This window comes from Sorex fumeus, unplaced genomic scaffold (assembly GCF_029834395.1).
Source record: "Sorex fumeus unplaced genomic scaffold, SorFum_2.1 ptg000122l, whole genome shotgun sequence".
Classification (NCBI taxonomy): Eukaryota; Metazoa; Chordata; class Mammalia; order Eulipotyphla; family Soricidae; genus Sorex; species Sorex fumeus.
The window spans coordinates 8,922,707-8,938,439 of NW_026606179.1; the positions used below are offsets into that span (position 1 = coordinate 8,922,707).

General features: G+C 52.0%; 1 protein-coding gene across 1 annotated transcript; it reads left to right on the forward strand.

Annotated features, from left to right (window-relative positions):
• Nucleotides 1-5,902: 5,902 nt before the first annotated feature.
• Nucleotides 5,903-14,936, forward strand: LOC130044504 (leukocyte immunoglobulin-like receptor subfamily A member 5). The gene is made up of 9 exons (XM_056137247.1): nucleotides 5,903-5,933; nucleotides 6,054-6,089; nucleotides 6,246-6,467; nucleotides 6,575-6,925; nucleotides 8,199-8,399; nucleotides 12,578-12,772; nucleotides 12,868-13,167; nucleotides 14,650-14,776; nucleotides 14,879-14,936. Exons 1-9 carry the CDS (start codon nucleotides 5,903-5,905, stop codon nucleotides 14,934-14,936), a joined length of 1,521 nt encoding a protein of 506 aa, XP_055993222.1.
• The last annotated feature ends 797 nt before the right edge of the window (nucleotides 14,937-15,733 follow it).

Sequence of the window (15,733 nt, forward strand, 5' to 3'; positions counted from 1 at the left end):
AGTGTCACTGGCTGGCAATAGGGCACGGGAAAGCTCTGGGCAATTACCCTCTGGGGCCCCATCTCCCTCCTGTCCTTTCAGATTTGGAACAACTCAGGTCTGCACCCCACACCTCACAGAAGTGGAGGTATGAAACCGGGATCTAAAGGTGGAAACTGAAAGTCAGAAATGGGTGACAGCTGCAGGGCCTGAGTGTTGGGGGCTGAGGGGCTCACTGGTTACAGCCTCCCCCTATGGCTCTGGGCAGAGTCAGGGACCCAGCGCTGAGGGAGGGAGGGGCAGAGTCAGGTGGGGCCAAGGAGAGAAAAGGAGAAGTGGGGCTGGGAGAGGAGAACCCACACTTAGCAGAGAGGGTCCCTGGCTTCCTCACCCCTGGGCACGGGGGTCCCTGTCTCTGCGGCTGCAGCACCTCCTCTTCCCGGGCACCCATGGGTCACCAGACCCTGTTCTCAGTGAGGACCCCAGGGAGAACTGAGGATTTGAGGGAGTGGTCAGATCCAGGGCTTCCCCCGACAAGGGGTATCTGGGGGTGACAGTCTTTGTGCTGCTCCCCTGAAACAGCTTATCCTAGAGGGCTAGTTCCCGTTCTGAGGGTCTGGCGTGACACCCCGTGACTCACAAGACCAGCCCTGAGAACACATCCTGTGTCTGTCCTGTGGGACACCAAGTTCCCCTATAGCTGGGACAGGAGGAAAAGCCATGATTCCCCTCATACCCTGCTCTGGGTGAGCCTCAGGGAGGCCCGAATCTAGGGGTCTGGAGTCAAGGGACTTGAGACCCGAGGTCCCTGGGACGAGGTTTCCTCGGGACTCAGGACAGACTCACAGAGTCTCTCTTCCAGGGCTGAGAGTAGCGCTGAGGCCCCCATGCAGGCAGATGAGTGTGTCCCCAGGGCCAGAGACCCCCGGGACAGAGCCCACAGCTGGGATGGGGGCAGAATCTCTGGGCGGAGCAGTGCAGGGTCTTCTGCCCTGAAGTGGGAAATGCTGGGGGGCACGGGACGGGAATGTCTGTGACAGTCTCTGCTTCCTTGCAGGGTCCCTCCCCCAGTCCCCCCTCTGGGCTGAGCGAGGCAATGTGGTAGCTCATGGGAGCCCCGCGACGTCCCTGGAAGCTCAGAAGTACCTTCTAGAAGGAGCAGGAAGCAAAGGTCTCCGGACAATAGAGATGTCATGGGCCCCTAGACTCCTGCACAACCATGTCCGCCTTTGGCTCTCAGGTCTGTGCTCACCGGATCTCTGACCCAGACTGTCCCTTTCCCAGCACCGTCACTGTAGGGACGGAATCATAACTCAGCGTTCTGTATTTACAAATCAGGACTAAGCAACGTTACTTGCTCTCATGGAAATGGGACAAAATTCTTCACATCTATCTTGAGAATAGTAAAAACAATAAGGTAATAAGATAAGTGACAAAATTCACAATTTCAAATGAGGTTTACTGGCAATTTCCAAAAGCTTTTGATTTTGTATATCGACCATGTGGATTAGGTTTCAGAGCAATAGCAGTTGGGAGGGTACTTGCTTTGTACTCGGCTGACCAGGGTCCAATTCCCGGCATCCCATATGCCCCTCTGAGGGATTCCTGAGCACAGAGCCAGGAGTAATCCCTGAGCAATGCCAGGGGTGGCCCTAACACCACACACACAAAACCCATCTGTTGGTGTGTTTATGTGATAGCCTCTGATGCTTTATTAGCTCATGAACTTTTACACCTCTTTATTTTTAAATGTTGCTAAAATCACAAGATCATCATTGACAGGCACACGTGGATTTTATGCCATATGAAGTAATATGACATTTCTTCTATAAAGACATTTGTCTGGAGGGGATGTGGGAATGCACCTGCTGACTCTCGGGTAAACCCCACTCTCTGCTCAGGGGACCTGGCATTGGGCATCAAACCAGGATCCACCAAAAAAGCTACAGGAGGACAGTGTCTACCCTAAACTTTCTCCCTCTCTCTCTCCCTCTCTCTCTCTCTCTCTTTCTCTCTCTCTCCCCCTCTGGCACATAATTAATTAACCTTTTCCTCACTTAAAAAAAAATCTTTATTTTGGGTGCTGTGATTTGTCACACTGATAAGGACAAGGTTTCCTGATAGAACATTCCAGAACCTCATTCTCCCCAGAGTGCCACCTTGCCTCCACCATTGTCCTGTCCCCCTATCCTGTTCCCCTTACAGGCATCTGCTTCCGCCTAACCCCAGTTCCTGGCATCTGTCAAGAGTGCCTTACCTCTGATGCAAGTGGTTCCCTTACTCTTTGCCTTAGAGCCTGTCCCTGAGGTCATTCTGCAGCTGTTCATCTACTGACTGACTCTGCTCAGCTGGATGCCCTTGAGAGATGTGCTCAGTGCAGAGTCGCATGATTGTGTCACTCCTGACAGCGAGAGCGTTTCTCTGGTGCGAGAGCCAGTTTCTTTAACATCATCTGCTCCAACACTCGGTTGTCTCCGGATTTGGGCCACTGTAAATGGGACTGCGGAGGTCAGAGGAGTATGAGTGTCTGTTCAAAATAGAGCTTTGTGCCCTGAGTGAACGGCAGGGAATGGAATCGCTGGGGCATATCGGAGATCAATTCCCAGTGTGGGAAAAAGTGTGTAGTTGTTTTCTCAAAAGGTTGAGCTATTCAGCATTCCCGAACGGAGGTGCCAGTTTTGTTCTCCCCAGAGCCCCACCAGCACTAGCTGTTTCTCTCCTCTGTGCTAAGTGCCAGCCCCACCGCCCTGAGAAGGCGTCTACTGTGTGCTCAGCACTTCCCTGCTGGTAAGTGACACAGCACCTCTTTCCGAAACATTTCAGCAATTCTCTGTTTCCTGTGAGGAAGATTCTGCCTATACCTTGGCCCCATGATTTGAGGGGGTAGGGTGTATTTTTCACCCTTTTCACCTTTTCCTGCTTTCCACTTTCTTACTCATACTAAACTCAAGAACATTATAAAGGCCCCAAAGGGGTGGAAATTTTACTTCTCTCCCAAGTCTGCACCTATTTTCCTCATAACCAACGCCAGGTACTTCTGAAGTCAGAGTGAGTGTTCCCGAGGCTCAGTCCACAAACCTGCAAAACTGGCCTCCAACATCACACCCTGGGTCCCTTAAACCCTGTATTCAATTGCTGAAATCCTAGGGCTCTCTATTCCAGTTCTATCCCATTCCTGTTACATCAGTGTTTGCTGACAGATACTGAACAATGACCATAAAAATGAGTGAGACACAAAGGGGTTGGTGTCACATCCCAGAGCTGAACCCCACTCGGCAGCACCTGTCCCTCGCATGACTGAACGTGACTGGCCGATGCCTCTCAGATTTTTGAGGGGTGCATGTAACTAATACTTGCCTTAAGTTTTAATTCCCTTGGTTCTTACATAAAGTGGGTAAGAGACTGACACAGGCCTTAGTTCTCAACTCTCTGATCCATAGCAGTCACCTCTGACTGCTTTGCTAATGGTTTGAGACCAGAACAGGCGCATCCTGAGTACAGAACTCTGAGGCACAGAATGGGCTTGTCTGCTCAAACTCCTCTGAGGGTTCCCCTTCCCCCCTAAAAACTCCCCAGGTTCTGGAGGGTTGGTTCAAATGGGGGAATGAGCTGGAGGCTTCCTGCAAGGACCCGCCTGAGTGACCCCTGAGCAGTGCCAGGTGCACCACCAAGACACGCATATCCAGAGCAGAGGACAGGGTTGGTAGGGAGTGAAAGGGACCCAGCCCCCTATTACCCTCAGCCTCCCACACTCGGGAAACCCCCACCTCCCTCCAAGGGACAGGCCCTCAGCTGAGATCAAGCCCTAAAGGACAAGAGGGTCTGAGCAGAGACACCTTCCGTGCTCCCTCACAGTTGACCCCATTCTCAGGAACACGGAGCCCTCACTACACAGCTGATCTCCGCTCCAAAGTGACCCAGGCAGGATCTGAATCCAGACACATAGGGAGGCTGAGGGAGTCTGAGGGGAGCACCAGAGGAGCTAAGGAGGAGAGGCAGCTCACAGGCTGTAGGGGGAGCAGAAGAGCCCAGGGGCTGCCTCTGAGATCTGTGGAGCCTCCTCACCCCACTGACCATTCTCAGAAGCAGCTGCCACCAGGAGCCCAGGTCAGGACAAGCTCGACTGCAGAAGAAGTGGGTGGACCACTCTGGGAAGAGGAGGGAGGAAGGTCCTGTGCAGGGAAGGGAGCACTGTTCAGCTCACTCCCAACCTCTGTCCCCACTAGGCCCTCCGTGGTCACCTGCCCACCACAAGGACTATACGGTGGGGAGTGTCAGCCAGATGCTCGTGGGTGCTATGGTCCTGCCGCTCCTTGGGATTCTGCTCCTCAAGGCTCATCTCAGCCAGGGAAGTTCGCAGGGATCATCAGGAGCTGACAAGGGCACACAGGAACTTGAGGAGCCAGAGCCTTGGGACCCAGATGGCCACTGGCAGTGAGGAATGAGTTGGTGACAGAGCTGAGAGCCATGAGCCTGTCCGCGGGGCTAGACGGAAAGGGGCCTGGAGCCCTGTGATGCTCTGCTCCGGGAGTGATGTCCCCTCCTGCCTCGGTGACTTCCTGCACTGTCTCCCTCCCCCCTTCATCTTCCTCAGGATGATGGGGAACCCTGAGATGGACTCCTGTGAATGTTCCATGCCCTTCCTTTCTGTGCAGTAAAGTCTCTCAGGTATCAGAATTTCCTGATGTGCATTTACTGATGTGCCTCATCTCCAGTTCACACACTCGCTCTGACCTCAACTGCTTCATAGAAGGTCATACATAAGTGTCCTGAAAGTCCAGCTCATTACAAGTGAGGTTCAAAGGAGCGAGGGTCCTACAGTGTGACTACAGCTCACACTGGCGCCCCAGTGTGGCACCCCAGAACTCTCGGTAATGCTGCCGTAGCCCCAGATTTCCCTGAGCACTGTAGGGTGTTCCCAGACCCCCAGAAAGACAAACCAGAGCAGAGATTCTTCCAGACTTCACACAATTCTAAGTCATCTGGAATACCCCAGGGGGGAGTGGGTCAGTCCTGAGGCGGTCCAGAGCCCCAGCCACCAAAAGCCTTCAGACTCCAACATCACTGTTATAGTCTTGGCCAGACTCCATGGCTCGGGATGAGCCTATCCAGAAATTAATCTTTTAAAAAACTCAGGTATGTGGGTTTTGTGACTGAAATCTCCAGGTTTCAGTCACAGATGGACTACCTTCCCCCATCTCACTGTACTTCTGGAAATCCTGGCAATCATGTACATGCCCAAAGCCATCACCCAATTAACATTTTAACTCCAATTGTATTACCTTCTCTCTCGATGAACTCTGCAAGGAATAAACTGCCACTCCAACGGATTCCAATGTCCCTGTGTCCCCAGGGTCCTGGGAAGTGTCAGATGAAGAAACTTGTGCCTTATACAGTAAAAATACATTTTTAAAAAATCTCCTGCATTTCCAGTGTGCAAAGGGATAAACACACATGATGTGGCTCCATCTTTCACCTGTGGTTTTCATTTTTCACTGCCCTCTGAGAGTCCCCGCAGGACAAGGACTCAGGCAGCAGACACGCAAACATTCTCCACTGGGACACAGGGACACATGGCACACTGACAGCACCTCATGGGCCTCAATGACAGGGATCTGATACCTGCACAGTGCTCTCTCCAACGATGCTCCTGCTCAGTTCTCAAAACCATCTCTCCATCAGCCCCCAGAATCTCTTTATGCTGTGTGAGCACAGCCTCGTCCCTTCATATCACAGACAAGATCAGTCCTGAGCACAGTTGTGGGGTTCAGGTTGTTATCACTGATCAACAGAGAGGGGACAGTTCCCCTTCCTGAGGGCTCTGACGTGACATCGCATGACTCTCAGGGCCAGCCCCAAGGACACACCCTGTGCCTTTCTGTGGGGCTCTGAGTCCCCTATAACCAGGACAGGAGGAGACACCATGAACCCCCTCATGACCCTGCTCTGTCTGGGTGAGCCTCAGGGGGGACCTGAGTATGGGAGCACAGAGGTCAGGGGGCCTGAGCCTTGGGGGGCCCTGGGACGAAGTTCCCTCAAACTCAGGACAGACTCTCACAAGGTCTCTCTTCCAGGGCTGAGTGTGGGTGCCAGGACCCCAATGCAGGCAGGTGAGTGTGTCCCCAGGGCCAGGAACCCCTGGGACAGAGCCCACAGCTGAGACGGGGGCATCAGTTATTGGGGATGAATGGGGGGATGTGAAGTTCCTGGGCTGAGAACTGGGACTGGGGTGGGAATGTCTGTGACCAGCCTCTGCTTCCTTCCAGGGTCCCTGCCCAGACCCACCTTCTGGGCTGAACCAGGCTCTGTGATGCCACTGTGGAGCTCCGTGACCTTCTGGTGTCAGGGAGCCCCGGGAGCCCAGAAATATGTCATTAAAGGATACGGACATACAGGTGTCAGTCATACAGTTCTGCCACTGGAATCTGGTGACAAGGTCAAGTTTCCCATGAACATCACAGGTTTCAGCTATGCAGCGAGGTATACCTGTGAGCAGTGCGGCCTCTCGGGATGCTCAAAAAAAAGCAACCCCCTGCAGCTGATAGTCACAGGTGAGATTTTGTGGTCTGGGCACAGGGAGGGGCTCTGCTCTCAGGTGTCTCCCTGGAGTGTGGGTGTGACCCAGAAATCCTGTCTTCCATACTAGGAGCCTACAACAAACCCTTCCTCTCCATCCTGTCAAACCCTGTCGTGACGTCGGGGAGTAACGTGACCCTCCAGTGTCACTCACAGAAGAAATTCAAAGGTTTTGCTCTGACTCAGGAGGGAGAACCTGGGCCCTCCCAGACCCTAGACTCACAGCCACACCCCAGTGGGACGTTCCATGCCCTGTTCTCTGTGGGCCCCCTAAACCCTGGACACAGCTGGACCTTCAGGTGTTATGGCTATATGCACTATGATCAGGTGTGGTCTCAGCCCAGCAACCCCCTGCAGCTTCTGGTCTCAGGTGAGGCCCATCCTGGACCCATCCAGATTACTGGGGTCTCATCTCACAGGGGAGCCAGTGTCAGCAGTGGACTGAGGGAGTATTGGGGTCCCGGTTCACAGAGTGTGGAGAAAGTGTCCCCTGGGAACGAAGGGGCAGAAGACTGTCCCTCCTGAGCCCACAGGGCCCTATCCCCTCAGGCCCTGCCTGAGTGCTAGAATGGGAGAGATTGACAGACCCCAAGACACCACCTTCTCCTCCTGCTGCTGCTGGTAACTGGCGTGACACACACAGACCCAGACATTAACTGCCCATTCTCCCAACCTACACACTGAGAACGACTCCCTCTGTCCCTGGAGAGAAGTGGGTGTGGATTCATGTATGTAAATGGTGTCACCGCATAAATACATACTACTAGACTTACATATTTTATAAAAATCAATAAAGCATATAAATTTCTTTAATGCACTATATATGAAGCATATAACCATAGGTAAAGAATACAAGTACAATACATTTACATGTAAAGGTGATAGCATAACTCAGTTTGTACAAGTGCCTTGATCTACCGATATTGTCACTAAGCTTATGCATCGACAGGGGCCAGAGAGAGAGCCCAACAGTTATCACTCTGCCTTGCCAGGGTCCCATCCCCAGCATCCCGTAGTGTCCTCAGAGTGTTTCCAGGAGTGGTTCCTGAGCACTGCCTGTGTGCAAAGAAAACAAAACACACAGAGATCCACTGGAAAGAATCATGCTGAGTGAAATCCATCAGAGGGAGAGGAACAAACCCGAGTGATCTCTCACCTGTGGGATATGAAGAAACCTCATAGGGGAATATTGGCGCCATAGAAATAAAGAGCAGAACTAGGCTTCAGTAGGAAGCTTGGCCCTGGGTCAGGGGTAGAGAGAGTTAGGGAAGGGAACACTGAACAGTGAGGGAGGAGGAATACCTGCCACAGAGCCAGGCTGGGGGCAGGGGAAACACGGACACTGGTGGAGGGTAGTGGTGAGGGGTTCGTGTTCAAACAATTGGTAGCTGAAACTCAATCATAAATATATTTGTAACCCTATAATTTCAGTGATTTCATTTTTTTAAGAAATAAAATACAAGAAAATTGTGATGTGGCTGTCACAAAGGCAGGGGACCAGCCTCCACTTTCCTTTCAACCCAGCTCAGGACAAGCCCAATTCAGCAACAGAGGGTGGGCCACTCTGGGAGGAGGCAGTGGGGCACGTCCTGTCCAGGAAAGGGAGTCCTGTTCAGCTCACATTCCACCTCTGTCCCTGCTAGACCCTCCCGAGTCACCCGCCCACCACCAGGACTACACGGTGGGGAATGTTGGCCGGATGCTCGTGGGCGCTGTGGTCTTGCTGCTCCTCGGGATTCTGCTCGTCGAGGCTCATCTCAGCCAAGGAAGGTTGTGGGGTCCTTCAACAAAGGAGGGACAGGAGTTTGAGGAGGCGGAGCATTGGGGCCCGGATGACCACGGAGGCGAGGAATGAGTTGGTGACAGAGCCGACAGCCGTGAGGCTGTCCGCGGGGCTGAATGGAAAGGGGCCTGGAGCTTTGTGATGCTCTGCTCCAGGAGTGATGTCTCCTCCTGCCTCAGTGATATCTCCTCCTGTACTGTATCCCTCTTTCATCTTCCTCAGGACAATGGGGGAACCCTCGAGATGGACTCCTGTAAATGTTCCATGCCCTTCCTTTCTGTGGAGTAAAAGCTGTCCAACATCAGAACTTCCTGATGTGCATTTACTGATGTGCCTCCGTTTCCAGCTCACACATTCGCTCTGGCCTCAATAGCTGCATACAAGGTCATACATAAGTGTCCTGGAAGCCCTGCTCGTTACAAGTGAGATTCAAAGGGGTGAGGATCCTACAGTGTGACACTACAGCTCATCCTGATGGCGCCCCAGGCCTCTCAGCATTGCCGCCATAGCTGCGGGGTTTCCTGAGCACTGTGGGGTGTTCCCAGACTCCCAGAAAGACAAACCAGAGAAGAGATTCTTCCAGACTTCACACAATGCTGAGTCACCTGGGGTACCCTGAAGGGGAGTGGGTCAGTCCCAAGGCGGTCCAGAACTCCAGCCACCAAAAGCCTTCAGACTCCACCATCACTGCCATAGTCTCAGCCAGACTACATGGCTCTGGATGAGCCCTTATTCAGAAATTAATCTTTTGAAAAACTCGGGTATGTGGGTTTTGTGACTGAAATATCCAGGTTTTCAGAGAGTTGGGAATAGGCTACCTTCTCCCATCTCCCTGTACTTCTGGAAATCCCAGTAGTCATGTACATGCCCAAAGCCATCACCCAATTAATATTTTAGCTCCAGTTGCATTACCCGGTTAAAAATTTTGGACCTTCTTGAGACACAGCCTCATTCACAGCCAGGCAACACCTCAACCTCTATGACACTCATAAACTAGCAGTAGCACACCAGATTGGATGGGGTGTAATGTAGAAGGAAACCAATTTCAATTTAAAGAATACAAACAAGGAACTTAACATATAACAGCATCTTAGTAATCTCGTATAAAAGAGTTTAATGGCTCCCTGGTGAGTACAATGATCTTAACTAAATTTCTTCTAAAGAAAACTTTTTTGATCATTACTTCAGCAAATTACTTATGACAAGCAATATGAAGTAAATTATTTGTCTGCTATGGGGGAAGTCTTAAGGGGTGGTTGGGAAAGTTGGAAATAATGGCGGTGGGAAGGTGCAATGATGCTGGGATTGGTGTTGGAATATTGAATCTCTATAACAAATCATCATGAAAATTTTGTAAAATAAATAAATAAAATTTTTTAAAAATTAAAAAAAAAAACAGAATGATGGAGCAACAGCATAGCTGGTAGGGCACTTTCCTTGAAGGATCAATCCTTGGCATTCTATGGTTTCCAGAACACTGCCAGGAGAAATTCCTGAGTGCAGAGACAGGAGTAATCCTGAGCATTGCTGAGCGTAGCCCCAAACTATGGAAGAGGACATCAGTCAGTGTGTGGACAGGATTGGGTTCTGGTGGCCAGAACCCTCCCACCCCTGGCTGAGTGGGCCACTTCCCGTCTTCCCCACACTGACATTGTCACCTGTTCTGATCACAAGATCTCTCCCTCTGGATCCCACACCAGTGACCAACTCCCATGAGTGTGGGGTCATGGCAGCGGGAGTCAGGGAAACTGAGACTCAAAGCAGTGTTGTCTCTGCTCAGGGCGCAGGGCATTGAGGGAGGGGGGACAGTTCAGGCTCCTCTTTCCCAAAGACTGAGACCTGGTGAAAGGAGGGAACATTACCCTCACATGTTGACAAAGGTCCTGTCTAGGGCACACTAACAACAAAGCACAACGGACAGCCCAGGGGCCGGGACCACAGCATAGTGGGGAGGGTACAGCCTCAGCACATGACCTAATGGGGTTCTAACCTCAACATCCCAGATGGTCCCTCCAGGAGGAATTCCTATGAGTAAACACTATAGCATCACCATGTGTGTCCAAAAACGAAAATAAAAGAAAAGAAAATATACATATGCTCAGGAGAAAGCAGCTCCATCTCTCCATGATCAGGAAACCCAAACCAGAGACACAAGGCGTAGTGCCTCACCAGTGAGAGTGACCTTTGACCAAAGCCTGAATCAGCGCCTGAAGAACGTGCGGGTGAGGGGAGCTCAAGGACAGACAGACGGCACAGAGGGACGATGGACAGGCCCTGCCCACAGAAGGATGCACAGATGCTCAGTGGAGCGTTAGAATGTGACTGAGTCACAGGAATACGAGTCCAAACAGCAAGGAGCTCGCGTAACCCAACGCTAAGGAGAACAAGGCACACCAAAAAAAAATGGAAACAGCAAATATTGGGATACAGGGAAGAAAAGGAAACTCATTCCCCAACAATTGGGCTGCCATCTTCCTCAAACTCCATGGGACACACGGCAGGGAGATTTCTCCTAACAAGGAAGCAGAGAACTTCCATAGACCCAACTGGGCCACATCTACTTCTTGGCATCTACACCCCAATCTACAAGATGTATGCACACTTTTGTCCATTTGGGGGCATGGTTAAAGGCCAAGCAATGGACAGAACCCAAACATCCTACAACAGATAAACAGATAGTGACAGAGATTATGGGGTCTATAGACACAACAGAATACTATGCAGCTGTAAGAAAAGATGAAATCGTGTCATTTTCTGCCAACCAGACATAACCGGAAGTTAAAATAAGTCAGAGAGAAAGGGACAAGTACTATTCTCACACATCTGTGCAATAGAGAGAAAATGGGAGAATGGACAGTACCACACAGTCACCAACCCTGGGGACTGACTGGCCTTCATATCTTAGCAGAAAGCAGAGAGAGCGTGGGTTGGGGGAGCAGAGCAGATAAAGGGGCTTAGGATCCATTGGGGAGGGTGCTGGGCACCTGAGCGTGCAGGGTGCAGAGACCAAGTACATCCCACACCTGAACCCTGCTGTGGCCAGTGGCAGCAGTTCCAGTTCCTCACTTTCTAGTGCAGGATCTGCCCTGAGCATCTGCAGAAGCGTCTGGAATGTTCTCTATGCCAATCACAAAAGTCTCACTTGTGAGTGCTGCAGTGAGGCTCCTCGCTCTCTCTCTCTGGACTCTGCAAGGAATAAACTGCCACTCCAGCAGATTCCAATGTCCCTGTGTCCCCAAGGTCCTGGGAGGTGTCAGATGAAGAAACTTGTGCTTCACACAGTAAAAATAAAATATTTTTAAAATCTCCTGCGTTTCCAGTGTGCAAAGGGATAAACACATGTGTATAGCTCCATCTTTCACCTGCCGCCCTCTGAGGATCCCTGCTGGACAGGGACTCAGGCAGCAGACATGCAAACATTCTCCACAGGGACACAGGGACACATGGCACACTGACAGCACCTCACGGCCTCACTGGCAGGGATCTGACCCGGTCAGTCGATGCCTGCACAGTGCTCTCTCCATACTGCTCCTGCTCCAGTGCTCGAAACCGTCATCTCCATCAGCCCCCAGAATCTCTTTATGCTGTGTGAGCACAGCCTCGTCCCTTCATATTACAGACAAGATCAGTCCTGAGCATAGTTGTGGAGTACAGGATGTTATCACTGAACAACAGAGAGGGGACAGTTCCCCTTCCTGAGGGCTCTGACGTGACATCGCATGACTCTAAGGGCCAGCCTCAAGGACACACCCTGTGCCTTCCTGTAGGGCTCTGAGCCCCCTAATAACCAGGACAGGAGGAGACACCATGACCCCCCTCATGATCCTGCTCTGTCTGGGTGAGCCTCAGGGGGGACCTATGTCTGGGAGCCCAGAGGTCAAGGGACCTGAGACTTGGGGGGCCCTGGGATGAGGTTCCTTCAGACTCTGGATAGACTCTCATAGGGGTTTCTCTTCCAGGGCCGAGTGTGGGTGCTGGGACACCAATGCAGGAGGGTGAGTGCATTCCCAGGGCCAGGGATCTCTGGAATAAAGCCCACAGCTGGGACGGGGGCATCAATTCTTGGGAATGAGTGGGGATGCGGGGGGTCCTGGGCTATAGCTGGGACTGGGGCGGGAATGTCTGTGACCAGCCTCTGCTTCCTTCCAGGGACCCTGCCCAGACCCACCCTCTGGGCTGAGCCAGGCTCTGTGATTCCCCAGGGGAGCTCCATGACCTTCTGGTGTCAGGGAACCCCAGGGGCCCAGAAGTATGTCCTTGAAGGACATGGAAATGATGGTGTCTTAGGTATAGAACTGCCACTGGAATCTGGTGACAAGGTCAAGTTTCCCATGAACATCACAGGTTTCAGCTATGCAGCGAGGTATACCTGTGAGCAGTGCGGCCTCTCGGGATGCTCAGAAAAAAGCAACCCCCTGCAGCTGATAGTCACAGGTGAGACTTTGTGGTCTGGGCACAGGGAGGGGCTCTGCTCTCAGGTGTCTCCCTGGAGTGTGGGTGTGACCCAGGAATCCTGTCTTCCATACTAGGAGCCTACAACAAACCCTTCCTCTCCATCCTGTCAAACCCTGTCTTGACGTCGGGGAGTAACGTGACCCTCCAGTGTCACTCACAGAAGAAATTCAAAGGTTTTGCTCTGACTCAGGAGGGAGAACCTGGGCCCTCCCAGACCCTAGACTCACAGCCACACCCCAATGGGACGTTCCACGCCCTGTTCTCTGTGGGTCCCCTGAGCCCTGGATACAGCTGGACCTTCAGGTGTTATGGCTATATGAACAAAGATCAGGTGTGGTCTCAGCCCAGCAACCCCCTGCAGCTCCTGATCTCAGGTGAGGCTTACCCTGGTCCCTCCAGATTATTGGGGTCTCGTCTCACAGTAGAGCCACTGTCAGCAATGGGTTGAGGGAATATTGGGGTCCTGGTTCACAGAGTGTGGAGACAGTGTCCCCTGGAAACGAAGGGGCTGAAGACCCTCCCTCCTGAGCCCGCAGGACCCTATCCCCTCAGGTCCTGCCCATAGTGCTAGAATGGGAGAGATTGACATACCCCAAGACACTGCCTCCTCCTCCTGCTGCTGCTGGTGACTGGCCTGGCACACAGACCCAGACAGGAACTGCCCATTCTCCCACCTATACACTGAGCACGAGCCCCTCTGTCAGCAGAGAGAAGCGGGTGTGGATTCATGTATGTAAATGGTGTCACCACATAAATACATGTTACTAGACTTACATATTTTATAAAAATCAATAAAGTAGGGGCTGGAGCAATAGCACAATGGGTAGGACAATTGCCTTGCACGCAGCCGACCCAGGTTCGATTCCTAGCATCCCATATGGTCCCCCGAGCATTGCCAGGAGTAATTCCTGTGTGCAGAGCCAGGAGTAACCCCTGAGCATAACTGGGTGTGACACAAATAGCAAAAAAAAGAAGAAGAAAAGAAAAGGTATATAACATTTCTTTAATGCGCTAAATATTAAGCATATAACCATAGGTACAGAACACAAGCACAATACATTTACATGTAAAGGTGATCGCATAACTCAGTTTGTACAAGTGCCTTGATCTACTGATGTTGTCACTAATCTTATGCATCGACAGGGGCTAGAGAGAGAGCCCAGCAGTTATCACTCTGCCTTGCCAGGGTTGACGTGGGTTCCATCCCCAGCGTCCTGTAGTGTCCTCAGAGTGCTGCCAGGAGTGATCCCTGAGCACTGCCTGTGTGCAACGAAAACAAAACACACAGAGATCCACTGGAGAGAATCGTGCTGAGTGAAATCCACCAGAGGGAGAGGAACAGACCCAAGTGATCTCTCATGTGTGGGATATGAAGAAACCTCATAGGGGAATATTGGGGGCATAGAAATAAAGAGCAGAGCTAGGCTTCAGTAGGAAGCTTGGCCCTGGGTCAGGGGTAGGGAGAGTTGGGGAAAGGAACACTGGACAGTGAGGAAGGGGGAAATACCTGCCACAGAGTCAGGCTGGGGGCAGGGGCAACACGGACACTGGTGGAGGGTAGTGGGCCCTGGTGAGGGGTTCGTGTTCAAACCATAGGTGGCTGAAACTCAATCATAAATATCTTTGTAACCCTATAATTTCAGTGATTCCATTTTTTTATGAAATAAAATATAAGAAAATTGTGATGTGGCTGTCACAAAGCGAGGGGACCAGCCTCCACTTTCCTCTCAGCCCAGATCAGGAAAATCCCAATTCCAGCAGCAGTGGGTGGTCCACTCTGGGAGGGGGCAGGGAGGCATGCCCTGTCCAGGGAAGGGATCCCTGTTCAGCTCACTCCTGACCTCTGTTCCCGCTAGACCCTCCTCGGTTACCCGCCCACCACCAGGACTACACGGTGGGGAATGTTGGCCGGATGCTCGTGGGTGCTGTGGTCCTGCTGCTCCTCGGGATTCTGCTCGTCGAGGCTCATCTCAGCCAGAGAAGGTCTCAGGGACCATCAGGAGCTGGCAAGGGTAACAGGAGCTTTAGGATGTGCAGCCTTGGGACCCAGATGGCCATAAACAGTGAGGAATGATTTGGTGACAGAGCTGAGAGCGTGAAGCTGTCTGCGGGACTGGACGGAAAGGGGCCTGGAGCCCTGTGATGCTCTGCTCCGGGAGTGACATCCTGTCCTTCCTCGGTGACTTCCTGCACTGTCTCCCTCACCTTCATCTTCCTCAGGACGATAGGGAACCCTCGAGATGGACTCTTGCGAATGTTCCATGCCCTTCCTTTCTGTGCAGTAAAATATCTCCGGCATCAGAACTTCCTGATGTGCATTTACTGATGCGCCTTCATCTTCAGTTCCCACACTCACTCTTGCCTCAACAGCTTCATAAAAGGTCATATGTATCCTGGAAGTCCAGCTCATTACAAGTGAGATACAAAGGGGTGGGGGTCTTACAGTGTGACACTACAGCTCATCCTAATGGCACCCCAGACCTCTCAGCAATGCTGCTGTAGCTCCTAACTGGCTTGTTAGTTCAGATCATGCCAGTTAGGTAATAAAGAAGTGTGGGTCTTCCACTGCAACACCACAGCTCACCCCAACAGACAGACACCCCATACCACTCAGAAGTGCTGCCATTAGCCCCAAAGTTTCCTGAGCACGGCAGGTGTTCCCAGACCCCCCAGAGAGACAAGCAGAGCTATGGTTCCCCGCCCTCCCCCCTTCCACTACACTTGTGGACCCTCTCATCCTTTCCTGTTTATCAATGACATACTGACATTCCCAGAAATGTCACCACCGGGCTTCATCACTGTGGCGGGGCAGCCTGGTGCTGTGCTGCCTCCCCAGAAACACTTCAGAAAATTCTAATGGGAGGCATTTGCCCATTTCAGTGATGTGAATCCCTTCCATGGCCAAGTCCATGGACCCTATGGGCTCCAAGTAATGTCATG